Source organism: Dendroctonus ponderosae, unplaced genomic scaffold (assembly GCF_020466585.1).
Source record: "Dendroctonus ponderosae isolate FM_Combo_2020 unplaced genomic scaffold, Dpon_F_20191213v2 Dpon_F_20191213_10, whole genome shotgun sequence".
Taxonomy (NCBI): domain Eukaryota; kingdom Metazoa; phylum Arthropoda; class Insecta; order Coleoptera; family Curculionidae; genus Dendroctonus; species Dendroctonus ponderosae.
The window spans coordinates 6,175,973-6,203,450 of record NW_026017111.1 but is presented as its reverse complement, the minus strand read 5'-3'; the positions used below and the strand labels follow the sequence as shown (position 1 = coordinate 6,203,450).

The window sequence follows — 27,478 nt, the reverse complement described above, 5'->3', positions numbered from 1 at the left end:
AATCAAAATAATTGTGTTGCTTCATGTTCATTTAATTTAAGTCATACATGGTTACCTATGCTAAAATCTGAAGTAGACCAGAGAAACATACACCCAAGTTAAATTTACACCAAAATTATTCATTAACATTATCTATATTAATTTAAACAATGAGATTAAGCCAAAGTCACATAACTGACAATTTGCATAGACGAATTATCAGAGCGAATTTTCAAATTCTGTATTATCCTACTATTGTTACACAATTTATTAACACACTCTTTTTTAGGTTCATTTAGGTTCTTTTTATAACAATAGCAGAAAATAGCTATCGAAACGTCAAGGTAATTTTTCAAATTAATTTCTTTACTAATTGGAATTTTCTCTTACAGCTTGAGCCTAAGTGTGTCGCAGGATACCCTCTAGGTGATAGTTCTTGATTACTTTTTGATAAATAATTCGTTCTTATTGCGAAATAGGAGAACTATTTATCAATCTGTAATAAAAGACGTGAGCAAATTCTGTCTTTTTTAAAGGCAAAAAATTTTGAGGCGAAATACCCAAAAAGAAGTTTGTAAAAAAAGTGGAAATCTAATCCGGAAAACTTCCACGACAAAAAGATAGTAAAATACTAATTTTTTTCCAGAAGACCTGCTAAATGTGCCCACTCTAGTGGTTCTGGGGTGGATCTTGCTTCCCCAGTACTTTTTCTACGCATCCGGGCATCAGCCGGCGTTTTCTAACATTGCCTGGGAGTCGGCGTTTGTGGGAACTTCCGGCCTGGTTTCCGCCAACAACTATATTCTGGGCGCCCTCGTCCTGCTGAACACCTTTGGAACGTACATGCTGGCAGGAGTCCTGCTGCCGCTTCTGATAATTGTGCCCTTCACGTTGTGTGTGATGATGCCTTCAGCGTGCTCCAAGAACAAAGTGTTGCACCCGAGTGCCCAAAAGGGCGAGCTGTTCCTGTTCGAACAGGACCGGATTAGTACTGCGGCCTTATTCTCTCTTTGCTGCAAGTATATGGTAGGGCATACCGTTAAGGTGAGTGAAGAATTGTTCTTTTTTCGGTTCGAGCATTTGGAATTTCATGTCTGCAGGTGTTTGCCAGTATGCTGGCAGCCACCATCCACTGCCGCCACCTGATGGTATGGTCCATTTTTGCGCCGAAGTTCATTTTTGAAGCCATCGCCTTGTTCATCACATTGGGCTCAGTATTAGTGGGATATCTAGTATTTATTCGTATCAATTTTCAGATCGAGCGGCTAGTGACCAAACTAAACAAAACTCACTAGTTGTTTGAAAGTATTTGTATTTGTACTGCCAAAGACTGTGGAGCCTCCAGTGACAAATTGTTTACGTATATGTTTACGTTATATGTATAGAGTTTAATTCAATGAGTATGAAAAGTCCCTCAAGTTCTTATGGTTCTGATCAATACAAGACACTTTCGGTCTCTCGTATTCGTAAGAAAGATTTCTACAAGTTTCATTTGAAAAAACTAAAGTTCTCAAGCAAAGCGACTTTCAGGAGTCTCTTGCGACCAAAATGGAGCCGGTGGAAACCGCTAGGTTTCCAGGATATTTTTTGAAATGCTGAAAATTTCAGGCAAAACGGGCGACAGCAGATTTTTCCAACAACTAAATTAGAGAAAAAGTGAATTTAGAAGCCAAGTGTCTTTGAATCAGACTAAACGTATCAAATACACTGATTTTGAAAAACTCCTCACTTCTAAAACATAGCAGGTAAATTCTCATGTTCGGGTCCATTGATTGAAAACGGTTGACCGACAAAATGCTGAAAAATTCAGGAGAAATGGGAAGCAGGAATATTTTTCACGAATAAATTAAGTTGCATTTGAAACGAACTAGTTCATATGCAAACTGGCTTTCAAAAATCTCTTACGTCCAAACTGGAACCTGTAGAAAATCGCTCTTTGCCTGCTGATAGAATACTTGAGGGTTGAAATAAGTACTGAGAATTTCGAGCAAAACTGATGGCACCAGAATTTTCAAGAAGTTAACCAAAGCGCCTTTGAAACGGACTAAATTCAACAAACTCTTCACGTTCAGAACAGGGCACATAAATACTTGTGTTTGTATCGGCTTATTTAAAATATAGTAGGAAAGTTTTACCCAACATGGCGAATTTCATTTCAAAAAAGCAAAAATTCTTGAACAGACCGGCTATCAATAATTTTTTACGTCCAAACTGGAGCCGTTAGAAACTCGCCTCTTTGTCCGCCTATAGAAGAAACTTAAAGGTGAAAATGGTGAAAAATTGAAGCAAACTGCAGCAGAACTTTGCAGAAGTTCACTAAAGTGCCTTTGCATCGATTTAAACCTATCAAACACACTTATTTTTAGAAACTCATCACGTCCAGAACAGAACAGAGCAGATAAACACTCGTCTATGAGTCAATTTAATTTACTTTAAACACTTTTTCATCAGAATTTTCCATCGCTTCAAATGAAACTTCTCTAATTTGTAGAAAATCTTCCTAAGATATTTTTTATTGGTTTTTTCAGCAGATTATCAGTCTAAATTTTCAAGTACGCGGCCTCAAAGATGAGAGTTTATCTGCTCTGTTCTGGACGTGAGGAGTTTTAAAAAAATAAGTGTGTAAGACTGTTGTTAACTTCTGAAAAATTCTGCTGCCGCCCGTTTGGCTTTAATTTTTCAGCATTTCAGCCCTCTGTAAACGGACACAGAAGCGATATTCTATAGATTCCAGTTTGGATGTAAGGAATTCTTGAAAATATGTCTGTTTGAAAATTTTCGTTGGTTTCAAATATCAACCTTCTTCTTCGATTTGTATTAAATCTTCCTAAGGTATTTTTTCTTGAAATTTTTTAGAAGAAGAACAAAAGACCTTAGGAGGATTTTTCCAAATCAGTGAAGTTTTATTTGAAACCAACGATAATTCATAAACAGACAAGCTTTCAAGAATTCCTTACGTCCAAACTGGAATTTGCAAACAAATTCGTCTTCGAAACGAACTAAATTTATGAAACACGCTCATTTTTCAAAATACTCGGGTTTGAATCAGCCTATTTAAAACATGCGGAAAAATTGAAGAAATTTTTTTTTCCACAAATTGGCGAATTTCATTTGCAACGAACGAAAATTGTCAACGAGACCGAATTTTAAGAATGTTTTAGTTGCAAATTTGAGCCTTTAGAAACTCCTCTCTTTGTCCGTTTATAGCAAATACTTGAGCGGTGAAACGCTGAAAATATTAAGCAAATCGGGACCAGCATAATTTTCCAGAAGGTAACAAAAGCGCCTTTGAAGCCGACTAAATTAATCAAATACGCTGATTTTTTTTAAATTCAACGCGAAAAGAACAAATCACGTAAATACTAGTGTTTAGATCCTTATCATCAAAAACATGCGAAAAACTTTAAGAAAAATGGACCGTAGGAAGATTTTACACAAATTGGCGAATTTCTTTTAAAACGAGCGAAAATTCTCAAACAGACCGGTTTTCAAGAATTCTTCTAGACCTCGCACACACTCATCTTTGGATCCGTTTACGTAAAACTGTTGACTGATAATATGCTGAAAAATACCTTAACAGAACTTTCAACAAATTAGAAGTTTCAGTTGAAACTAACAAAAAATCTCAGACAGACTTTCAAAAAGTTTTACCTCCAAAACCTGTAACCGCTAGAAAATTGACTCTTTGTTCGCATAGAGAAGACACTTGAAGGTTTAATGCTGAAATTTTCAAGCAAAATGATCAGCAGCAGAAATGTCCAAAAGTTGACAAAAGTGCATTCGAAACGAACTGAAGCTCACAAGGCGCTGATGTTTAAAAATATCCCATTTCCGAAAGCAAGAAGATAGAAACTTGTGTTTGGGTCAAAATTTCAAACACTTTAAACAGTTAAAAAAACGGACCGCAGGAAGATTTTCCACAAATTAGCCGAGTTTCATTTGAAACAAACCAAAATTTTCTAGCAGACTGGCTTTCAAAAACCCCTTACTTTCAAACTGGAACTCGAAGAAAATTGTTTCTGTATCCACGTGTAGAAGACAATTGAAGGTGGAAGTGCTGAAGATTTATATGTAAAACCGACCGCAAGGTTTTGCAAAAAATTTGTGATATTTTATTATTATTTATTATAATTTGAAGCCAACTGATGATCTCAAGCAGAGTGGGTTTGGACATATTTTGACGCCTAATCTAGAACAGGTAGAAGTTCGCCCCTTTATGTGATTTGTATAAGAGGCTTTAGTGTTGAAATGTTGGAAAATTCAACTAAACCAGATCAATGGACGAATTTTTAGCAATAAAAATGAAAATTTTGAAAAAAACTTCTCAAGGAGACAGAGTTTCAAAAATTCCTCAAGCCCAATCTAGAGCAGGCATCCACTTGTCTCTTTGTCCATTAATTTAAGACACTTGAGAGCTGAAAATTGCAAGCAAAATCGATGGCAGGAAGATTTCAAATAAATCATCAAAAGTTCGGTTGCAACAAGCCAAAACTCTGAAGCACACTGATTTTCAAAAAAAAATCAAAAGCCTAAAGTAAATCAGGTAGAAGCTTGTCTCGTCTTAGTGTCCGTTGATAGAAGAAGCTTGACCAATAAAACGCTGAAAAACTTCAATAAAACAGCTAGAGGAAGATAGTTCAGTAACCTAAAGAAGTTTCAATCAAAACGAACTCAATCCCTCAAGCACAAGTGGCATTCAACAGTTCTTCGTGTCGAAGTTACAGCAAGTTGAATTTGATCATTTCTAGAAATTCAAATAGAGAAAGATTTCTAATAAGTAAATCCAGAGAATGAGTTTTAATCAATTTTTTTATCTCAAATAATGAATTGAAGTCAAATTTGTTGGAATTTTTAGAAAAATTAAAATTTCGCAATACAGAAATACCGTTCACAGTGTCAATTTTGACAAAATTTAAAACATCACATTGAAAAAATAAATTGTTGGCTGAGATGTCGATAAGTGCGAAAGAGAGGCACTTGAGTGCAACGAGAAAAAAGTCCCGGCGTTATACGCACGATGTCCTCAGAGCCACAATTGAGGTACGTTCTCAAGCACTCAACTACAAGCTTCACGCGTTGAAATGCGAATTTTTGAGTTTTGTAGAGTGAAACTGACGACTGCAAACGGCTTCCCTATCTGTTGCACAAACAGTGCGAAGAACGAAATGCTCCAGCGTATCCAGAGGTGCATGCCTATATGATTAAGGAGGACGGGCAAGTTGTCTTGGTCGACAATGCTCCAACTATCAGAAAATCAATTGTACGCCCCCCAGAAGTTCAATTTTGCAGGTTCTTGCACCCAAAAACCATTTGCAGATACCGCTTGATTCCAACCTAGTCATATATGCGTACAGCAACTTGAACCTGAAATTACGAGCTTTGGATTTTAGATGCTTCCGCATTATGGACCCAAGGCTGTTCTTTGCCATCATCCAAACAATGCCGCACTTTCCAGACTTATTTTCCTTGCAGTAAGAACCTGGCACTTCATGTTCATAGCGCAACTACAGGAATTTTAGACTAGACTACTGCAATCTGACCAGTGAGCATATTCTGATCCTGAAACAACATCTGAGCCGCCAGAAAACACTCAGCGAATTGAACCTAACAGGAAATCCCCATGGGCATCGTAGTTTTCATCGTTTACTGCGCTGCGGCCTGAAAGTATTAATTCTGAAATTTTGCAACATTGCTGAAAAAGGTAACAAAACGGTTGGAAGCAGGAGGAATTTCTGAGGGAGAGATTGCAGGCCTTCGAAAGATGGCTAGCGAGTACTTAAACCACCCCTATGAGCCGCCAGGGTTGCTTCATTTGGATTTATCTCATAATCCAGTATTTGATGAGGGCTGCAAATACATTGCAAGCATTTTAAAATGCGACAGGTAATTCGTATTTTACATTATTGAAGCCAGATTTTCTTGCGTGCTTTGCGCTGCTCTATCTAAATTCTCTAACTATCGTTATAAGCAAAAATCCCCGAAAACTGAGTGAAAAAATGCAATAAATTGGCCAGTAACGACCATAATGATTCAATTTTGTTTTAAATTATAGATTTTATTTGTGTTTTAAGCTGCTGAGGAAACTTGAGGAGCTTTGAGGCACGCGATTTTTTATAGCCTATAGAAAATGTATGAATGAATGAAAATGTGTAAAGTGAAATATGTGGACAAGCTTTTTACGCAATCCACTGTGGACATTCTTCCTGAATTTGTTAATGTTGCCAGCTGATATTCAGGTGCCCCCATCCTCAGAATTTCATTGACGTGACTTTCTGCCCGCAATTAAAAAATTGGTTTTTCAAAAATGGACTCATTCAATTTTTCGAATGCCAGTTTCATTCAAACTGATTGGAAAACTGTTCAAAGATCAACGGTTTTATCTTGCAAAAGTTTAAAAAATTACATGTTCATTTGCCACAAACTGTAAACATCGACAGTAGTTTAAAAAATCAGTTACTGAACATTTAGAACTCGTTACATAGAAAAACAGAAAAATCCTGCTTGATTCATGGAAACTAAGCGTTTTTCTTGGGTGTTTTTTCAACTTTTTTGTTGGGTGTTTTGTATCAAAATTTGTATCTTTTCAAAGGGCAGAATTTGTCACGTCTTCTATTAAAGATTGATCAAGAACGAATTCATTATCAAAAAGACGAAGAAGAGAAAAGGGAAAAAAGACAAAAAAACTGGATAATTATTGAAATTTAGAACGTCTTTTATACGTTGTTGTTCCCCATGTCCATATTTTTTGTTTTGCTATAAAGTTTTAGTTCTTCTTTAAGATTGGCATAATTTTTGTTTGTCCAAAAAAATACTGTTGAGTGTTGGCAATTTTGAGCGTAGGAATCAATACAAGCCTATTTTGGCCAAACAAACGTTGTCTTTTCAGAACTTTGAGATCCTTGAACTTAACCGACTGCAAAATCCGGGACTCTGGTCTCGAACTAATTGCTCTCAGTTTCCGTACATTTGCCCTGAGCGACGACGAAATCTGCGTCCGCAGGAAAATTAGGCTGGACTATTTTCGACTCTTGCAGGTGCTCCATGATTCAACAGAATGAACCTTTGGTATTTTTCAACAATCGTTTCCAGGAAACCCCGTTTTCTGATGAGCCAAATGCGACCAAACCTGAAGCCACATTAGCCAATCCAAAAGGTTCTAGTCGCGGTAGGAATCCAAGCGCGACTTTAACCCAACAAATTCCATTGCAGATTCGTTTAGTTTAGTGGAAACAACAGTGAAAATCCACCCATTCGTCAATGAAACTGTCCAGGAAAATGGAGAAATCCTGGTCAAAGGGAACTGCACTCTGGAGCATTTGAATATCTCATGTACTGCAGTTTTCCAACCGGTTAACCCCAGCTGAATCATACCGACTGGCAGTATTCCAGATAATCAACTGTCCAAATCCAGTCTGGATCTGTTGCTGAAAACCGTGATGGAACAAGCGGGAACCTTGGAGGCGCTCCAGCAGCTGGTTCTTGAGGGAAATTGCCGGAACGATCCCGAATGCGACAGCTTGAAAATCACTATCCAGGAATGGTTGGCAGGGAGAAAAACACGCAGCAGATCGCTGCCTGGAAGTGTGAAGAGCAAATCGAGCCTCAAGCGCCGAAGGTCCAGTGGCGCCACCTCAACTACTAGCGGCTTGAGCAGTAGGGACAAACACAGCTCAATTCATGCATGAGGTTGGTTGAAAACATTGCGTCCGTTTCGTGAAAAGAGTTTATTAAATGGAGTTAAATAAGTACGGTTCATTCTTATGATTAAAAATAGGTATTAATACTGTTACTAGCAAGAGCAAGTATGGTTTACACAGGGTTTTAATGTATGAAGAAGAGTCTTCCTGCGTGAAAATACGAAATTTGGTTGCTATCAGCTTGTGGCTGGACATGCTTCGTTTGGCAAAAACTAAAAAACACTATTGAGAATTTACAATTCTGTCCGAACTAAAGCGGTTTTAAAGCGCAGTCAAGTTTGGACGATATTTGTAGCATGGCAAAAGCACGAAGTGTTTAACTGTTCATTTCAGTTCCAATCAATGTGTAAACTCCACAAGAATGCACTTGCACAGCAGGGAAAAAAGAACGAAAACAGTTCTGGACACAAGCTGGTAAACGTGTCTCAATTTGATGCAAGAAAACCCCAATTCTTCGGTTAAAATAGTAAAGAAACCACCCGTATATTCCTGCAACCATAATTGGAAAAACACACGTGTACAATTCGGTGAAAATTAAATTTAAATTTAAAAAAAATTACACAAATATTGGAGATAAGCGATCACACACTATCCAAACGCAGTCTTAATACTGACACTTAGATTTACCCCATAAACACAACCTTAGTATAATAAATGCACGAATTAACGCAACTAACAAATAAATAGTTAATAAATAACGACAATATTAAGAAAATATAGAGAATATTTTTAAACAAATAAAAAATCTATTATAAACAGTCATTAATCGGAAACTAAGTAGGTTTTAAAGTTTATCACGTATGGACTACAACATCATTACAACGTATATAAATAAAAAAATGTGTGTAACAAAATATATTGTACATTAAGTTAAGGTTCCTAAAGGAACCTTGCTATTAGTTAATCTCTTAGTGTGGACTTAGTGCTCAGAACATAACAGGCCCGACTTTCACCCATTAAATTGTGGTTTAACACCTCAGAGCCGAAGATCGATCGTACTTGTTAGTGACGAAGTGAATAATCATATACTGCTTGCTATACACTAACTGCTCATTTTAAACTATTTTACATCTTTTTACATAAAGTAAAGATTCGAAATATTCGAATAATCAGACCAGATTCATTGCTTGACTAAGGCCTACCTTCATTTTCTCTTAGTCATTTGTATGGGGCTTTCAGGGGGCGACTCGAAATGCTCCTGTTTTTGGGACTTTTTAGCATTTTTCAAGTTTGAGCCCAATTTCTTAAGAGCCCTGGGCGATATGCTCGACTCTACAACGGTTTGGGTATCGGTGTGGTTCAACAGCGTGCTGTTTCTGGACGGTTCGTTAGCAGACACTAGAAATTGTTTGAAATGATCAATTAAGCATCAGATATTTAAAATTTACACTTAAAACATTAAGAAAAATATTCTCTCTATATCTAGCTCTATCCAGTGGACGCAATTTGTTCCCAGTTTGACTTGTTGTGGAGAAATTAATTTTTGATTATTGAATTGGTTTCTTACATGGAACGCACCTTTCTTGAAATGTCGGAAAACTTCCGAGAAACTTGCAACTTTTTTTATTTGATTGAAGGGCCATTTAAGCAAGAAACCCAACAAGCAAATTTCCGATTCCTCTTATTGGCAAAAATAAATTATCAAATATAAGCATCTACTAAAGTGCTACTGTAAACAGATTTGTACACACCAAGTTTAAAAAATTGTAATATTTTTCGGAAAGTGCGACTGATGCGAAGCTTGGGCGACTTATACGTAACTATTAGCTCTATTCAGTGGCGCACCAAGCATTTTTCCAGTACCGCTCATTGTCAACAAATACATGATCGAAAATTAGCTTCTCAGGCGAAAACGCAGTAAACACATTTGCATACGATTATTCAAAAACTCAGAAAAAAGTGCGGTTTAGGTGATTTGCTGAACTTTTCACAAGAACATACAGTTCTATCCGGCAGTATAACAATCATTTCTGGCGTTTCTCTCGTTGTCCCAAAATAATCTGTTGAATATTAGCCTCTAACGTGATGCTAGAAAACACATTTAGCCCCCAAGTTCACCAAAATTCAAAAACATGTAAACGTTTAATCAGACATGTAAACGAAAACTACGAAAATTAAGCTCGAAAGAGGCGAATACAAGAACTTAAAAAGATGTAAAACTTCTACTAAAAGTGCAATTGTAGTGAATTTCTGAACTTACAAGCAAAACTCAACTCAGCAAACTAAAAAAAAAATATTGATTTTCACACAGAGTAGAGGACACATTAACACCTAAGTTTAAAAATTTGTAGACGCTTCAGGAAACATGCAGCTGATGTGAAATTTTGGCCTCTTATAGAAAAAAATTAAGCTCTATCCAGTGACGCAGAAAGCACTTTTCCAGTTCCTCTCGCTGTAGGAAAATAAATTATGTAAATTTGACTGGTAAGGGTTGATCATAACAAGGATACATGCACAAGATTCTTCAAAAATTCGACAAATTTAGACAAAAAGTGCGACGATTCTCGGGGAACTTCGAGCTCTATTCACTCGAGCAATAAACGCCATTTCGGTGCTACTTATTACCGGGAAAAAATATTGAAAATTGAGTTCAAAGGGGTGAACACCAGAACCTAAACATGTGTACAAATTCAAAGAAAAGTGCGATTGAAATGAATTTCTGGAGCTTTTAAAAAATATTGAGTTTTACTCTTTGACTGAATAAAGAACTCAGAAATGAATTAAGTTCCAAAACTAGAGATTCAAGAACTGGAACCAATAGATTAATGAAGATTAGGTTCGAAAGAGAGAACATGGAAAATATATTTGCACCAATCGCCTTTAAATGTGTAAAACTTCAACGAAAAGTGCCATTAAAGAGAATTTCGGAACTTTTTAACCAAGCACTGAGTGCATGCTCAAATCTAATCAGCGGCCCAACAACCATCCTGTTCGCATTCTTTCATTGTGGAGAATTAAATTCCATAACTCATAAGCGCATAAGATCACAGCGCGTAAAGCGCTGTCGTTAGAAAACATTTTATGCAAAATCAAAAAGTGCAACTAATGAATTTAATTAACTGATTTATTCGTATTTATCGATAATTAATTATTATTATTTAATTAATTTCGTCAACTGACGAGGAGCTGAATAGTTCAGTTTTCGTGGCATTTGCTTGAAACTGGAAAAAATGCGAAATAAAGAGTTGAGATTTAAGTAAATTTGTTGGCGTTTGGAAGGAACATTGAGCTCGATCTAGTGCCGCATTCAGTATCTTTCCAAAGCAACTCATTGTGGAAAAATTATTTATTGAAGATAGGCTTGAAAAGGGAAACAAAGAATCCACGTTTGCACATCGTAACTTGATGTAAGAAAGTTGAGGTTTAAGTGAATTTCTGGGCGTTTGGAAGGAACATTAAGCTCGATACAACCATATCTGCACATGGTAACTTACAAATTCGCAAAACATTCAAAAAAAATTGATCTTTAAGTGCGTCTCTGGGCGTTTGTAAGAAAAATTAAGCTCTATTCAGTGGCATATCAAGTACGTTTTCCTGTTTAGTCGATGTCAAGAAATAAATAATTAAATATCAGTATCTAATGCGTTAGCGTTTGAATATATTTTCACACATAAATTCGGCGCGATTAATATCTAAAAGTGCCACTAATACGCAATTTTGTCAGCTGTTAAGCAACTCAACTCCATCCGGAGTTGCAATAAGCACTTACTCGGTTCCTCTCATTAGTCAAAAATAAATTGTAAATCATCAACGAAAAGCACAGTAATGATAAGATTTTAATTTATAAAATAAGCGCTTTAGCTCAAAAGCATTAGAAGAAATTATGTATTTATAAGAACCTAGTGTACCTATCCAGGGCTAGAACAAGCACCTTAGTTCGCTGTTAGGCAGCAGAAGACAAAGATTGAGCGCAAAGAAAAAGGAGAAAAATCTTCAAAACGTGCAAATCCAGTGAATATCTTGCTTCAAAAAAAAATACAATGTACTTAAAGAATTAAATATGCTCACTTGAATAAAGCCTTAGAATCAACTTGATATAAAACGTAAGTAGACTAGTTAATAAGCGAATTACTTACCTCGAAACTTCTGGTCGATTCTGGCGCCTTTATGCGAATGTCCGTGAGAGGAATCAAGCAAAGCAGCCGCAAGAGTGGACGAATTATTGCTGCAAGAGGCGCCATCTGAACAGGAAACGCTTGAGGACCCAGAACGATAAAAGGGACTAGCTGTAGGCACGGGACTGTACACTTTGGAGATGAATTCCTCAAATGTGGCACTGTATTTATGTTTCGTTACGACTGTCTCCAACGATCGAGCACGTTCTTCGTAACTAAATACAAAAAAGTCATAAAATTTGTTCAAATCACAAACCAAAAGTGTAATACGTACTACTGTTGATAAAATTGGTAAGTCATCCGTTTTGCCCTGCTGGCACATACAGCGGTCGCCCTTACCAGGCCCGCCAACACGTGGTCCTCAATGATCGACTCATTATATAAAACACCGAAACATGGGACCTGAAAATATCGAAAAATTAATTTTGAACACTTAATGAGTTCGCAGTGTTCTTAATGGACTTACATCAGCTTTGCAGTTAACAGTAACTCGATTCAAGTGGTTTCCCAATGGATAGATCACTATTAAAATATCACAGAACTCGGTGGGAATGATGTCCCTTCGGTAGTCCCGATTGTGCTCGGACCACACAATGTGAACCTCATCATTCCCCAAATGCCTTGTCTGTAAAACAAATATTCCATTCACTTTAAACAATATTTTCTGAAGCTCAATCTACCTTAAACTACAAAAAACAAGCTACAGTTTAGAGACAGACAGGCGAAATCGGACGCTAAAGCCTATCTGGGGTGTAATGAAAACCGTAATTACTAGAAACTAGAAAGGTTTGCCCTCCAAGCAGTTTCGCCCCCTAATGTTTTTGATGAATTAGACACTTCAACTTTAGAGCTGTTTATATTAAAATTAAGACTGCAATTCGTTCGAATTTTCTTTTCTTTCTAAGCCATCGATGCATACGCTTGGACGGACAGTTTACTAGCGCCGGATTCAACATACACTCATAGAAAACTGCACTTTTCAGCCAATTTATTAACGATTGCTCAAGTTAAAGGCGGTCAATGAATTTGAATTAATGAAGAAACTGTTTAAAAATGCAAAAAACGTGTTTCATCTTCACTTCTTTCTATCTTTCGAGGAGACATAAAAAAATCAAGCACTTCTTAAATCGCCAATTTAAAGCTTAGCAATATGAAAAAGATTTTTCAACTTGTAGGTTGCAGTTCGATTATTGTTGTCGATACAGGGTGAGCCAAACAGAACTGGAAAAACTCCGTCAGTATGTGAGAATTAAAATGTTTGTAATGGGTTTATTTTGTGTATTATTTTATATATTATATCTATTTTCGAAGTAAAATTTATGGAAATCTCAAAAAATCGATTTTACGAATTACGATAGGTCGAAATTAACAACTCATTTTTCTGTGTTTTTAAATGACGAAACATTTGAGGCCAAATACCAAAGAAAAAGATTTTGAAAACATCGCAGATGATTTTCACCATAAAATGCTATATTTTACTAAAACGGTCAACATTTGAGCTTTCGATTAACAGTACTTTTACCCGCAGGAAACAATGAACTTTCAAATTGTCTTAATTTTCCAGTAGCGTAGAAGTTCAAGGGCAAAGTGGGAAAAAAATCCACGTTTTTGGATCCACAATGTTGGACTACCTTTGGAGACGGGATAAATTCTGACTGCTTAGAGCGAATTGATTTCTGTTTGAAGCGTTATTTAGTGCAATTTGTTTTCGATTACTGCGTCGTTTTGCAAAAAATTAGTGCTTCAGAGAAAGTTTCTACAGGATGGCAAATGAAACAATGCAAAATTGGTGAAAGTTACGCGTGCTCTGAGTTGGACAAAAAAACCATTTCCTGTACTTCAACACCACAAGCATTAAGGTAGACCTCATATCTCGAAAAACGTTTATGAATTTTTTGCCAGATTGTTTATTTACAGAGTGGTCTTCAAAAAATCAACTTTTTGTTCTTGCAGTAAGCATTTTTTCTCTTGAACCCATTTTGAAAATCTAGGGTTGATGTTCAAGCTAAAACATCAGAGTGGACTTATTAATAATTCAACATACCGGGTAGGCATAAATGAACGAAATATTTCAAAGTGAACTTCACTTTAATTGAAAGTGTACCAGAGACCCAGATGTTGGGGCAATTCGGCGTTGGGCCATTCTTTCTGCAGCCCCGTATATTGAATTTTTGTCTTAAATCGTCTGTGAAGTTCAACCTTCAACATCAGCTCTGGATCGTGAAATTCGGATCAAGACCAGAAAAGTTAATTTTTTGGACCACCCTGTAATTATGGCCAAACAATTCTAAACCCGTTTCGAGCTTTTGCATTTATCTTTACACTTTTCGTGCTGAAATCCAATAAACCTCATTTTTGTCCAACTCGGAGCATGCCGGACTTTGCAAAAAATGCATTTTTTCATTTGCAGCCCTGTAGAAAATTTATCTGCGCAGCTTAATTTTTACCAAAACATTGACAAACAAAAAAGAAATGGGTCTCAATAGCACTTCAAACAGAAACCAAATCGCTCTAAGCAGTCAGAAGTTATCCAGTTCCAAAGTTAGGGCAAATTTGGCTGTGGAACGTTCATCTTCGTGAGCAGTTAGTTCCAGAAATATGGTCGAAAAACTAGGAAAAAATTGTTGAACACCCCGAATTTTGAAAACAGAGCTTTTCGCAGATTATCACACTGTTTCCACTCTATTTTTGAATGCACAAGACGCTGCTGAAGGTTTCTTCTTGCTGCTAAACTTGCCTTTGGGTCGTCCGGTATAATTTTTTTGCTACTTAGATCCATATTCCTCATAAAAACAATTTATTAAAGTAAAATATCAAATATTCAAATGCTTGGATTCAATAATTTTCAAAATCCCTTTTGATATACCGAGTGGTCAGCGTCTGGTAGCTCGAAAACTACTAGAATTATTAACTTGAGTCATTCTTTTACATTTACTGTACAGAAACAGGAAAGAACAGAAAAACAAAGGAAGTGAAGAACTGAAGAAAAACAGACAGGAAAAATGTTGACATATACACGGTGGTCCAATATATTGGGACGCCAATAGTGCACACAGTTTTTAACCAAACACCCTGTTGTTTTTAATACAGATTGAAACACTGTGTGTTGTTTGGTATCCAGTAACTCAAGGAACATAAATTAATAGCAGGAGAACCAGATGATTTTCCCGAAAAAAAAAACGGTTGAGTTCTTCCAAGAGAAAATGACTCATTTACGAAAGCGCGACTTGCTTTGGAAAAAGTATACAGGATGATTAAAAATCCAAGCATTCAATATTATTTGCTCTGCTCACAACTGTTACCTTGCTAAGTACAGCTTCCGGGCTATCACCCGGCATTCTAGTGGCTACGTGGAAGATCGCCTCCATAAAACTGGTAGCAACATAAGGAGCGGTCATGCCATTGGAGCCCTGTTTCTGCAACCCGCCCAAAAACCCCGTGTGATATTCCAGCTCGATTTCCCAAGCCAAACCGGCTAGAAACTGTTCATACGCCACACTGCCGCTCTGATTGGATAAAATCGAATTTTTGTCTTCCTGCCCTGGAGCCACGTAAATGACGGCAAACTGCAATGAGGCAAGCAGCGTTAAGGTTGAGCTGCAATTGAGACACTGTTTACTACCTTGTGAGTCTCCCTGCAACTCTGATTGTCCAAATTCCTCAGCTCCCTTAAGAGACGATCGTTTTTGTCTAGAAGGTGGATTTGTTTCCGGCGATCCCATCCAGATAAACCCAGTTGGGAAAACAGCAGCCGACATTGCTGGAAAGCGTTTTCTTCTATGCTTCCAAACGGCCCTGTGGTAAAACGATGTCGATCATTTTGTTTAGAGCCCGAACAGTTTGCCGGTTTACCTGGTTGATGAGGAGTCGACTCCAAACTAGAGCAGCTTCTTCTCGCTGCCCGTCTTCTCGGCTTTCTTGCGGGGGTTCCCAGCATGTAGGAAGAATGCTGAACCAAGCGCGCCTCTTCGATTTCAACATTTCGCTGACTGATCACGGAAGCAATCACTTCCTGCTCTAGCTCTAGAAAAAGAGGCGGAGCGGCCGGCTCATTCAGCTTGATATTGGGCGACTCCAAACACTCCGGACTGGTGTGACCCAGATATTGAAGCAGCTGGAACAAGCGAATGAAACAGTCGAAAGGGATCCGTTTAAATGATGTGTCTTTTAGCCTTTTTAGAGGGGAAAAATAAAAACCTTTTCAATTTCAAAATGGCTTCGCGTTTTCTTACTTCAAGTCTCGTTCACGCCACAGCTATTAAAAAAATCCTCAAAAATCCTTCCTAGATCGTCGACCATGGATGTAATATACGGATTCATCGAGAACGATAATAATTCCGATTCATTCGTCAGAAACTAAGCTAAACATCGGCAAATGAAGATGCAAATAAGAACAGGGTTTACGAGAAAAGTGTGTCTAGTTTAGTTTCTAGAAAATTCGCTTTTCTTTCATGGTCCAAAGTAATAAGTTTAAATAAATTCCTAGGAAACCTACATTATCCATGGTGTGTTATATTATTGGAAAGAGAATTTAAAATGTTACAAATTTAAATTAAAATATACAGGGTGTTCAGTTTTACAAAAATGAGCTCAGGTATGAAAACTTTGTTACCTGACCCCTTAAACGGCAATTTCCTCAGAGCCCTAAAATGAACCGGAAACTTTTCCACATTCAATAGCAGTCGAGCACACTCAAAATGTTGCTAAAATGGTGGTTCAAGTTTCCATCTATTTCAAATCGCCTCCAAAAGTTTCTATTAGTTAAGCGCTAATGAATGTTTGGTGTTTCAGCCGTTTAGTTACTAGAAAAAGACTTCTGTTTATAAATGAAGGTTGTGAATAAAATGTGATCGCTTAAAACTCGTTTTATATTTTTTTGGGGCACTTTCCCATGGGTCAAAGAGCGTGAGTCAATAAAGAATATTCGAAAAAAAGGTGTCAGGTTCAATTAATCCGTCAGCCTAAATCGACTGGGATTGATATCGTGCATCACAGATTTATCGGGCTCATTTAGAGAAAATGGATGGCAAAATACTCTAATTTTTGTTTTTGCTGGGAGAAGCATTCGCACCCCAGCCGTTCTAGATGAACCAAATCCCCCTGTAAGTTTGGCAATATCGACCACTTTTCAATCACATTACACATAACAAAAGCATTTTTTTGAAACTTTTGTGCTTTCAAAACGGAAAGTTTCCGGCTTGTTTCATTCTGTGTTCGTTAAACGGGAATTTATTTGTTAAACTCTCTGTGAGAGACTGAAAAGTATCACTTTGCAAGTGCTTTCATTATGTAATGGGAGTTAAAGCTTAAGTTAAGTAACTAAACGGGAAAACTCATCGGTTGAGGCAATTCATTTTCTGGGTCAATTTCAGCTGAAAATGAGTTGACTAAAAAACCCAATGGGTGCGTTCTGAAAATAAACCCATCGACTTGGTAGTGATTTTACGGAAATTTCTCCAAAAAGCCGAAAATACTCTCAAATGTGTCCTCTGGATTATTGCAAGGGAGATAAAACAGAAATTTTCATTTAGTGTTGGAAGATTTGCACTATTTAAAAAATGGGCTAATTTTCATCAGTTTTAGTCTCATTCCTGGGGTTTCTGGGTCCATTTCAGCTGAAAATGAACATCAAGTCGACTATACATAGAACTTTCAAAGCAAGACAAACCCATTGATTTGTGGTCATTTTGTGCTAAAATTTCCCCGGCAATCCGAAAATGTTCTCAAAACTGTCCTTTTTTTTTACTGCAAAATCGCAGTTTGTGTCTAAGGTTGGCACCTAATTTTACACAATTTTGTAAAAGTGGGCCAAATTTCAGCAGTTTCAGGCTCATTTTCGGGTTCTTACGCCAATTTCAGCTGAAAATGAGCATCAAGTCGACTAAAGAACTTTCAAAGCAAGATAAACCCATTGACTTGTAGTAATTTTCTCCTAAAATTTTCCCGGAACGCCGAAAATCACCTCAAAACTGTCCTGTTTTTTACTGCAAAATCGCAGTTTGTGTCGAAGGTCGGCACATAATTTTCACGCTCATTTTCGAGTTCTTGCGCCAATTTCAGCTGAAAATGAGCATCAAGTCCACTAAAGAACTTTCAAAGCAAGATAGACCCATTGACTTGTAGTCATGTTATGCTAAAATTTCCCCGGAAATCCGAAAATCTCCTCAAAACTGTCCTTTTATACTGCAAAATCGCAGTTTGTGTCGAAGGTTGGCACTTACTTTTGCACAATTTTGTAAAAATTGGCCAAAATTCAGCAGTTTCAGGCTCATTTTCGAGTTCTTGCGCCAATTTCAGCTGAAAATGAGTATCAAATCGACTAAAGAACTTTCAAAGCAAGATAGACCCATCGACTTGTAGTCAGTCATGTTATGCTAAAATTTCCCCGGAAATCCGAAAATCTCCTCAAAACTGTCCTTTTTTTTTACTGAAAAATCGCAGTTTGTGTCGAAGGTTGGCACTTAATTTTACACAATTTTGTAAAAATGGGCCAAATTTCAGCAGTTTCGCGCTCATTTTCGAGTTCTTGCTCCAATTTCAGCTGAAAATGAGCATCAAGCCGACTAAAGAACTTTCAAAGCAAGATAGACCCATTGACTTGTAGTTATTTTATGTTAAATTTTCCCCGGACAGCCGAAAATGCCCCCAAAACTGTCCCTTGTTTTACTGCAAGCCAGACAAGTCAGAAAATTGCCTTTATTGTCGAAGATTGGCAACTAATTTTACAGTATTTTAAAAATGAGCTAATTTTCGGCAGTTTTAGTATCACTTGGGGTTTCTGGGTCCATTTCTGCTACATTGCAAGCAAGATAAGTGAGAAAATCGCAGTTTGTGTCGAAGTTTGCAACTTAATTTTACACAATTAAAAAAAAAACTGGCTAAATTTCAGCAGTTTCACGCCCATTTTCGGGTTCTTACGCCAATTTCACCTGAAAATGAGCATCAAGTGGACTAAAGAACTTTCAAAGCAAGATAAACCCATTGACTTGTAGTCATTTTATGCTAAAATTTCCACGGAAATCCGAAAACGCCCTTAAAACTGTCCTTTTTTTTACCGCAAAATCGCAGTTTGTGTGGCACTTAATTTTACACAATTTTCTTTGGGTCAATTTGTACCTCGAAAACTTAACTTTCGGTTAAGAAAAATTTGCCTGAAAGACAAGGAAATCGGTAGTTCAGGCTTCAAACCAAAAAATGTTTGCTTCGAAACATCTTCCAAACCATCATAAAACGTTCAAGTAACTCCATCACCATGTTGATCTTCAAAGACCATTATTTATATGAACTAGCACTTACATCATCCAACTGGTCCAGATCGGGAGCAGCATTCGACACTTCCGGTAAGACGTTGGGAGGCCGATGTCTGATGGCTCTTTGCGGTAGATTCTGAGTCACCCACACTGTGGACATAAGACTTTCCGGTTCCGGATTGGCCGCTGGGCTGCTCAATCCGAACGATTCTGGCAGACCGGAGTCCTAAACCATTAGGTTGCAGATTTATCCGGAGAACCCTTCTGATCTGCTCACGTACCTCTTCCTGCACACTTTCGGGCGTTCTATACAAGATCGAAGCGTCCCAGCTGGATTTTCCAGACATGTCTCTGAGCAGGACTCGGACTTGCTCTTCTGCAGTGACTAGACCGGCCGTGGCTCCACCTCCGGGCGAATCTAACGTCGGCAGCTCTATCAGGCTGGCGATGATATTTTTGGTAAGAATAAACAGCTGAAACAATCAGAAAGTTGGACCTCCGCACGCTAAGAAAGACGGGCCAAACTTACCTGAATATTAGGAACGGAAAAAATCACATTGGACAGATCATCCGAAGACAAGTTCGGAACGTCGTCATGTTCGGCTACCAGGGAGCTTAAGCGCGCCGCTCCAATCGCCATGGGGAAATGTCCCAGATGGTTCACCAAGTGCGCCAGCACGGTTTCAGCGCACAACGTGACGGCTTTTTGGAATTGGACGTTTTTGCCTGGACTTTTGACCGGCAAAGACTCAGGTAAATCCTCCGAAGAAATGTTCGGATCAAAGTCGTCAGACGCTCCAAGTCTGGCAAGTCTGCTGTGCGGGGCTTCGCAAGCTGTGCCTGTTATTATCTTGTGCAATACCTGAAAGTGCGATTAGGACTGTTTATGGATCGGGACTCACTTCAAAAACGCATCCAATAATATTAATAATAATCATCTTTATTTATATGCAGGGTGTCCCGGAAATGGTGCGACCAACCCTTCACGCAGTAGTTCTAGAGCAAAAATTAGTGGAACAAGTTCCTAAAATTTTAATTTCTTTGATTTTCAATTCATCGCGTACGTTTCCTCTGTTGTGTTTCTTCCTCAACTCTTTTTCATCCAGAGTTCTTTAATCTTGTACTGGTACGTTTTCTCGTTTGCTTTTAGTATATTTTTTGGCTTCTTCTAACAAATATTTCACGTGCCTTTAGCACAGCTGGCTCTATTTCGTCTGCCTTTTTGTAGAATTGCTTCATTCCTAAAATTGTGTAAATGTCCTTCTTTTCCCTTTTCCTTCCTTAGGACTTTGAAACTTTGGACTTTTGAACATTTGCACCTCTTCTACGAAGGAACCCTAATTTCACTTCAGTACCCGCGCTTGGTGCGATTTAATAAATTTTCAAACACAATCGCTTCCGATTAAAACACCCGATATTTCAGATGAATTTTGAAAATCTCGCAAAAATTTACGAAAATTTGTGCAAATCTGACATTTTGGATTATTGAACGTCGGCGTCTTTTCTACGAAAATACCGAACGTTCACTTGATTATCTGAGCTTGATGATTTTTGAAAGATAATCGCGCTCCATTTAAACACTCGCTTTTAAGGTCAATTTTAAAAAATTCCCAAAAGTCAACGAAAATGCTTGCAAATGTGAAACTTTGCACAAATTGAACATTTGCATTTCTTGTACGAAAGAACCGAAATTTCACTTCATTACCTGCGCTTGATGAAATTCGATGAATTTTCAAAGACAATCACGTCCCATTTAAACACTCGGGTTATAGGTAAATTTGAAAATTTCCCAAAAATCAAAGAAAATTCGTGCAAATGTGAAACGTTGGACTCTTGAGCGTTTGCACCACTTGTACGAAAGAACCAAAATTTCACTTAATTACCTGCACTAGATGTGATTTCATGATTTAAAAAAAACAATCGCTTCCGATTAAAGCAACCGATATTTTAGATAAATTTTGAAAACTTCCCAAAAATGAACGAACATTCGTGAAAATCTGACATTTTGAATTCTTGAAAGTTTTTGCCTGGACTTTTGACCGGCAAAGACTCAGGTAAATCTTCCGAAGAAATGTTCGGATCAAAGTCGTTAGACGCTCCAAGTCTGGCAAGTCTGCTGTGCGGGGCTTCGCAAGCTGTTCCTGTTATTATCTTGTGCAATACCTGAAAGTGCGATTAGGACTGTTCATGGATCGGGACTCACTTCAAAAACGCATCCAATATTATGTATTAATAATAATCATCTTTGTTTATATGCAGGGTGTCCCGAAAATGGTAGTTCTAGTAAAATGAGTGGAACAAGTTCTTGATTTTGAGAATTTTGAGAATTTCTTTGATTTTCAATTCATCGCGTACGTTTCCTCTGTTGTGTTTCTTCCTCAACTCTTTTTCATTCAGAGTTCTTTAATCTTGTACTGGTACGTTTTCTCGTTTGCTTTTATTATATTTTTTGCCTTCTTCTAACAAATGTTTAATCTGTCTTTAGCGCAGCTGGCTCTATTTCGTCTGCCTTTTTGGACAATTGTTTCATTCCTAAAATTGTGTAAATGTCCTCCTTTTCCCTTTTCCTTCCTTAGCGTTAAAGAAGCCCATTATTATGCTGATAATCCTCAACTATTTCCTGAACGACTCCTGAGCTTGAGGCTTGAGCTATTGCTCAAATGCTGCTTTCATTTTATTTTTCAAAAGCATTAAGTGTCCAAGCATCTGCAACACCAAACTCACCCTGTATGCGTATCAACAGGTATATCGATCCAGCCTTTGCCTCATGGTTACATCAACAGCAAACCTTCAAAGGGCCTTATCACCCTGACGACCAACAATGCTAATCGATCCCTGGCTTTCAACCGAAGAAATGACATCAAAAAACAACCAGCGCCTCTCCATTCCCAATCATTTGGAGAAAATCAAAGTAGAAACCCGAGAAAGACGACGCAATTTACTGTATTTAGTGCTGGCCTTCTTGAGGGAGCAGATGCTGGACCAAACAGCGGACGCTCTTCTAAAAGAAGCGCGACTGGATGATGGGTACCAGGTATGCGAAAACGTCGAACTGGACATAATCCTGCAGGAATACCAAAGCTACTACTACACAAAATTCCAAAAATACCCAAAAATAATCAGAAAGTTGGAGGACAGCGAGCCGAAGCCGCCCAGAAAGTCAAACCCCAAGCGAGGTCGGAGCGCTAAGCGAACCATTGGCCAGGAAAAAGCCGACAGTCCATCAGACAGCGAAGACTTTCAATTCGAAATAATCCCCTTAAACGCTTCGAATAGTCCAAGCGGTGATTTGCCGGACGAAAGGGACAATAAGGACTTGCCTGAGCTGGTTTCCAATCAGTTGGTAATTGAAGACACGGGGGTGCGATGGTCAGACTGCTTGGGCTTGAATGTTCCAATAGAAATTTTAAAAGAATCTACCCTTTATCCCTTGTACTACCCAGAGGTGTTCAAGGATTTAACGCCCTGGAAGGGCGTTTTGCTGCATGGACCGCCGGGGACAGGAAAAACCCTACTGGCAAAAGCTCTGGCTTACGAAGGACGCACCACCTTATTCAATGTAACTAATAGGTAAGCACCAAAATGAAAGTGTTCTGTTCTACAAAAATTCCGAAAGTTTGCTTCATTGCCTGCGCTTGATGAAATTTGATGAACTTTCAAAGAAAATCGCGCCCCGTTTAAACAATCTTAAGGTCAATTTTGAAAATTTCCCAAAAATCAACGCAAATTCGTGCAAATGTGAAACTTTGGACTATTGAACATTTGCACCTCGTCTACGAAAGAACCGAAATTTCACTTCATTACCTGCGCTTGATGCGATTTGAAGAATTTTCAAACACAATCGCTTTCGATTAAAGCACCCGATATTTTAGATAAATTTAGAAAAATTTTCAAAAATGAACGAAAATTCGTACAAATCTGTCATTTTAGATTCTTGAACGTTGACGCATTTTCTACGAAAATACCGAAAATTCACTTCATTACCCGCGCTTGATGAAATTTGATGAATTTTCAAAGACAATCGCGACCCATTTAAACGCTCGCTTTTAAAATAAATTTTGAAAATTTCCCAAAAATCAACGAAAATTCGTGCAAATTTGAAACTTTGGACTTTTGAACATTTGCACCTCTTCTACGAAGGAACCCTAATTTCACTTCAGTTTCTGCGCCTGATGCGATTTAATGAATTTTCAAACACAATCGCTTCCGATTAAAGCACCCGCTATTTCAGATGAATTTTGAAAATCTCGCAAAAATGAACGAAAATTTGTGCAAATCTGACATTTTGGATTATTGAACGTTGGCGCCTTTTCTACGAAAATACCGAACGTTCACTTCATTATCTGCACTTGACGAAATTTGTTGATTTTAAAAAAACAATCGCGTCCCATTTAAACACTCGCTTTTAAGGTCAATTTTGAAAATTTCCCAAAAATCAACAAAAATTCATGCAAATGTGAAACTTTGGACTCTTAAAGTTTGCATTTCTTGTACGAAAGAACCGACATTTCACTTCATTACCTGCGCTTGATGAAATTTGATGAATTTTCAAAGACAATCGCGCCCCATTTAAACACTCGCTTTTAAGATCAATTTTGAAAATTTCCAAAAAATTTTGGACTCTTGATTATTTGCACATCTACGAAAGAACCGAAATTTCACATCATTACTTGCGCTTGATGTGATTTGATGATTTTTGAAAGACAATCGCGCCCTTTAAAACAGGCACTTTGAAGGCAAATTTTGAAAATTTCCCAACAATCAACGAAAATTCGTGCAAACGTGAAACTTTGGACTTTTGAACATTTGCACCTCTTCTACGAAGGAACGCTAATTTCACTTCAGTACCTGCGCTTGGTGCGATTTAATAAATTTTCAAACACAATCGCTTCCGATTAAAGCACCCGATATTTCAGATTAATTCTGAAAATCTCGCAAAAATTAACGAAAATTTGTGCAAATCCGACATTTTAGATTATTGAACGTCGGCGTCTTTTCTACGAAAATACCGAACGTTCACTTCATTATCTGCGCTTGATGATTTTTGAAAGACAATCGCGCCCCATTTAAACACTTGCTTTTAAGGTCAATTTTGAAAATTTCCCAAAAATCAACGAAAATGCTTGCAAATGTGAAACTTTACACTATTGAACATTTGCATTTCTTGTACGAAAGAACCAAAATTTCACTTCATTACCTGCGCTTGATGCGATTTGAAGAATTTTCAAAGACAATCGCGTCCCATTTAAACACTCGGGTTTTAGGTAAATTTGAAAATTTCCCAAAAATCAAAGAAAATTCGTGCAAATGTGAAACTTTGGACTCTTGAGCATTTGCACCACTTGTACGAAAGAACCAAAATTTCACTTAATTACCTGCACTGATGCGATTTCATGATTTAAAAAAAACAATCGCTTCCAAAATTGCACTTCAGTGCCTGCGCTTGACGCGATTTAATGAATTTTCAAACACAATCGCTTCCGATTAAAGCACCCGATAGTTAAAATACATTTGAAAAATTTATCAAAAATTAACGAAAAGTCGTGCAAACCTGACATTTGCGATTCTTTAAATTTAGCGCCTTTTTTACGAAAATACCAAAAGTTCACTTCATTACCTGCGCCAAACTTGATGATTTTAATGAATGAATGAAAGACTTAATTAAACCCTTGTTTTTAAGGTAAATTTTGGTAATTTCCCAAACATCAACGAAAAATCGTGCAAATTTAAAATTTTGGACGGGAACATTTGCACCTTTCCTATAAAAAAACGAAATTCCACTTAACCCTTCCCTGCACTTGATTTTTTGAACATTATATGAATTTTCAATCACAATCGCGACCAACACCAGCTTTAAGGGCAAAGTTTGAAAATTTTTAAAAAATCAACAAAAGTTCTTTCAAGACTGAAACTTTGACCTCTTGAAAACTTGTGTTTGCTCTATTAAACTACCAAAATAACGACGAACAAAATATTTTGAGGAAATTTTGAAAAATTCCCAAAAATCACCAGAATATCGTGGACAACTGAAATTTTGGATTTTTGGCAATGTATCTCTTTTCCACTAAAATGTAAAAAACTCCTCTTTATTACCGGCGCTTGGTAAAATGTTATTTTTTTTCAGCGTTTTTTTTTTCTTCGAGCAATTTTTGAAGTGTTTTAAAAATTTATAAAAAATCAAAGAAAGTTTAATTATTTAGAGCTTTTTGCTATTCAAAAATGGCAAAAATCCAAAATGTCAGATTTGCACGAATTTTCCAGTGTTCATAACTTTCGCAACTATATAGTAAGACTGAAGAAACTCAACATCAGACCCACCCAAAATTATTCGTTTTCTTAAAGCCAATTCATCAGCAAATGGAGAGGCGAGTCGGAAAAGCTGATCAAAAATCTTTTCGACACCGCCAAGAATCACGCTCCTAGCACAATATTCCTGGACGAAATCGATGCCCTAGTGTCCGGAGTCCAGGACACCCAACACGAAGCCTCGAAACGCTTCCGAAGCGAACTGCTAACTCAACTGGACGGAATTCTGCCCAACCACCATCGAATCTTTGTGCTGGCCGCGACTAATTCGCCTTGGGACCTGGACAATGCTTTGCTACGCAGATTTGACAAACGCATTCTGGTGGACATGCCGGATAAGGCAGCCCGCCCATTGATTCTCAAACACCACATGAAAAGTACTGTTTCGAAATTGTCTTCAGCTGATTGGGAAGTGGCTGGAAAATGGACGGAGAATTATTCCGGATCGGATTTGCGTAACTTGGCCAAAGAAGTAAGCATGGGAATTGCGCGCGAACGCATTAAAACCCTGCAAACTGGGGCTAAGAGTGGTCCCACCAGGGCCGTTTGTCTAGAGGACATTAAAAAGGCCGTGGACAGGATCAGACCGTCCTCAAGCAGCGTCCTTACTAAAAAGTACTATCAGTGGCAAAATGAACATGGGGCTTTGTGATGTATATTAAAGAGCCTTTTAATAAGTAACTGAAAGTAGTAAGTCTTAACGAGTAGTTCTCTAGTCCTTGATATGAGTAGTCTATACGCAGAAAACATGTTTCATGGGATTTCGACATTGTGCAGAATACTGATAGAAAAAATCGAATTAATTCGAGTAGCTTTTAAAAATGTCTCCAATTAACGGAATAATTCCACACATTATTGGTCGCTCGATTAAAAACAAGGCGATTATTTCCATCAATAGAGGAGATGGAAGAGAAAAATACGTTTTTTGAGAAACTCCCTATTGAGTAAATATTTGATTAAACTCTCACCTTGAAAACTTCCAACAAAAGGCAACTGCCGCGATTTTCGCCATACTCGTTCGGTTCTAGTAACTTGGCAGGTCCCAGTCTCATGCACCATTCACCCAGACAAAGAAGTAGCGCTCTACTCAAAGCTCTATCAGTTTCTGAAGCTGACGGCCCTGAAAAAGTATAAAGTGATTAATTTCGAATTTCCTCTTCCATTAAGTCCTCGCTTAACGAGGAAAACACATTGACTTTTAGAAAAATTCCAAATTTCTTACCCAATGGAGCATGTCTATTCAGGGCATTACACAATTCGCTAATAACGCCATTTCCTAAGCGTGGATATCGAGTCCACAGAAGCCCTGCATGGTCGCAAAGTAGAAACAGAATGTCGCTGGTCAATTGCGCGATCATTTTATTGCTAAACTAAAATACAGATTAATCGAATATAGCGGTTGCAAGTGAATAAACAGGCTGTCCAGAAATAACATTGATTTTTTGGTTCGGGTTCTAGAGATTGAAAGAACAGGCCGAGGAGGCCTGCGGCTTCTGATCATATAAATGTACTTAACTATATAACATCCCTTGTTTTTTATAAATGCGATTCCAATGAATGTCATTAAAGGCTCGGACTCTGGATATTTAGGAAAAGTTATCGAAAATTGGTAAATGGGCAACTGACCATTCGATCAATTCGAAAATTACAAATATGCAGGTATTGATTCAGCAGAAAACCGTTTCGCTAGGCCGCAAGCATGAGAAGGAAAAATTCTGGCCAAGTCTCTTCCTTTTATCAAAAATAATACTTTTTTTTTTCATTGGTATCTCTGAATATTTTTAAAGCTTAGACAGTTCTGCTCAAACCAAATGAGACGAAGAAAGTTCCCATTTTCGCTCGATTTCTTCTGTATTTCTGTGAGTCAAAATTTCACATTTTCTGTCTACCGAACTGGTAAAGATATAGTCCGATATTTGTCAGTATTGTTTACAGAAAAACTTCTTCCATACGTTGATAAAGTTTCGAATTTACATCATCATCAGGTAATTTAATATAATTTTTCAAACTTGCGATGGACTTCCTCGTTGACTTCTAAAATCCAAAGTTTTACTTTTGTTTGCTCAGAAAACCACTGAAGGTATATCTGATCTTTGTTAACATTTTTTGCAAAAAGTGTGTGAACCGCAAA

The 27,478-nt window shown here is 37.6% G+C and overlaps 4 protein-coding genes across 5 annotated transcripts in view; 3 read left to right on the top strand and 1 right to left on the bottom strand.

Moving 5' to 3' along the window:
• LOC109543514 (GPI ethanolamine phosphate transferase 3) overlaps positions 1–2,118 on the top strand; it is a 7,287-nt gene extending 5,169 nt beyond the window's left edge. The window contains exons 5-6 of the mRNA XM_019913259.2: positions 626–1,023; positions 1,080–2,118. Coding sequence (XP_019768818.1) covers positions 626–1,023; positions 1,080–1,274 — 593 coding nt within the window. The 3' untranslated portion in view covers positions 1,275–2,118. The remainder of the gene's footprint in view (positions 1–625; positions 1,024–1,079) is intronic.
• Positions 2,119–2,218: 100 nt separating this feature from the next.
• LOC109543517 lies at positions 2,219–7,725 on the top strand. Its single transcript, XM_048662154.1, has 9 exons — positions 2,219–5,019; positions 5,084–5,239; positions 5,296–5,450; positions 5,499–5,680; positions 5,730–5,862; positions 6,866–7,013; positions 7,069–7,132; positions 7,189–7,308; positions 7,369–7,725. The coding sequence occupies exons 1-9, from the start codon at positions 4,930–4,932 to the stop codon at positions 7,662–7,664; spliced, it is 1,344 nt and encodes a 447-aa protein (XP_048518111.1). The 5' UTR covers positions 2,219–4,929; the 3' UTR covers positions 7,665–7,725.
• Positions 7,689–27,478, bottom strand: part of LOC109543513 (probable Rho GTPase-activating protein CG5521) — a 31,545-nt gene continuing 11,755 nt past the window's right edge. For both annotated transcript variants that reach the window (XM_019913257.2, XM_019913258.2), the window contains 12 exons: positions 26,570–26,717; positions 26,316–26,467; positions 19,571–19,903; positions 19,323–19,514; positions 19,088–19,267; positions 15,644–15,905; positions 15,414–15,586; positions 15,094–15,357; positions 12,258–12,416; positions 12,066–12,193; positions 11,753–12,006; positions 7,689–9,014 (listed from right to left, as the gene is read on the bottom strand). In XM_019913257.2, coding sequence (XP_019768816.2) covers positions 8,821–9,014; positions 11,753–12,006; positions 12,066–12,193; positions 12,258–12,416; positions 15,094–15,357; positions 15,414–15,586; positions 15,644–15,905; positions 19,088–19,267; positions 19,323–19,514; positions 19,571–19,903; positions 26,316–26,467; positions 26,570–26,717 — 2,439 coding nt within the window. In that variant the 3' untranslated portion in view covers positions 7,689–8,820. The remainder of the gene's footprint in view (positions 9,015–11,752; positions 12,007–12,065; positions 12,194–12,257; positions 12,417–15,093; positions 15,358–15,413; positions 15,587–15,643; positions 15,906–19,087; positions 19,268–19,322; positions 19,515–19,570; positions 19,904–26,315; positions 26,468–26,569; positions 26,718–27,478) is intronic.
• On the top strand, positions 21,798–26,028 carry LOC109543516 (katanin p60 ATPase-containing subunit A-like 2). The gene is made up of 2 exons (XM_048662153.1): positions 21,798–22,611; positions 25,384–26,028. The coding sequence occupies exons 1-2, from the start codon at positions 21,863–21,865 to the stop codon at positions 25,997–25,999; spliced, it is 1,365 nt and encodes a 454-aa protein (XP_048518110.1). The 5' UTR covers positions 21,798–21,862; the 3' UTR covers positions 26,000–26,028.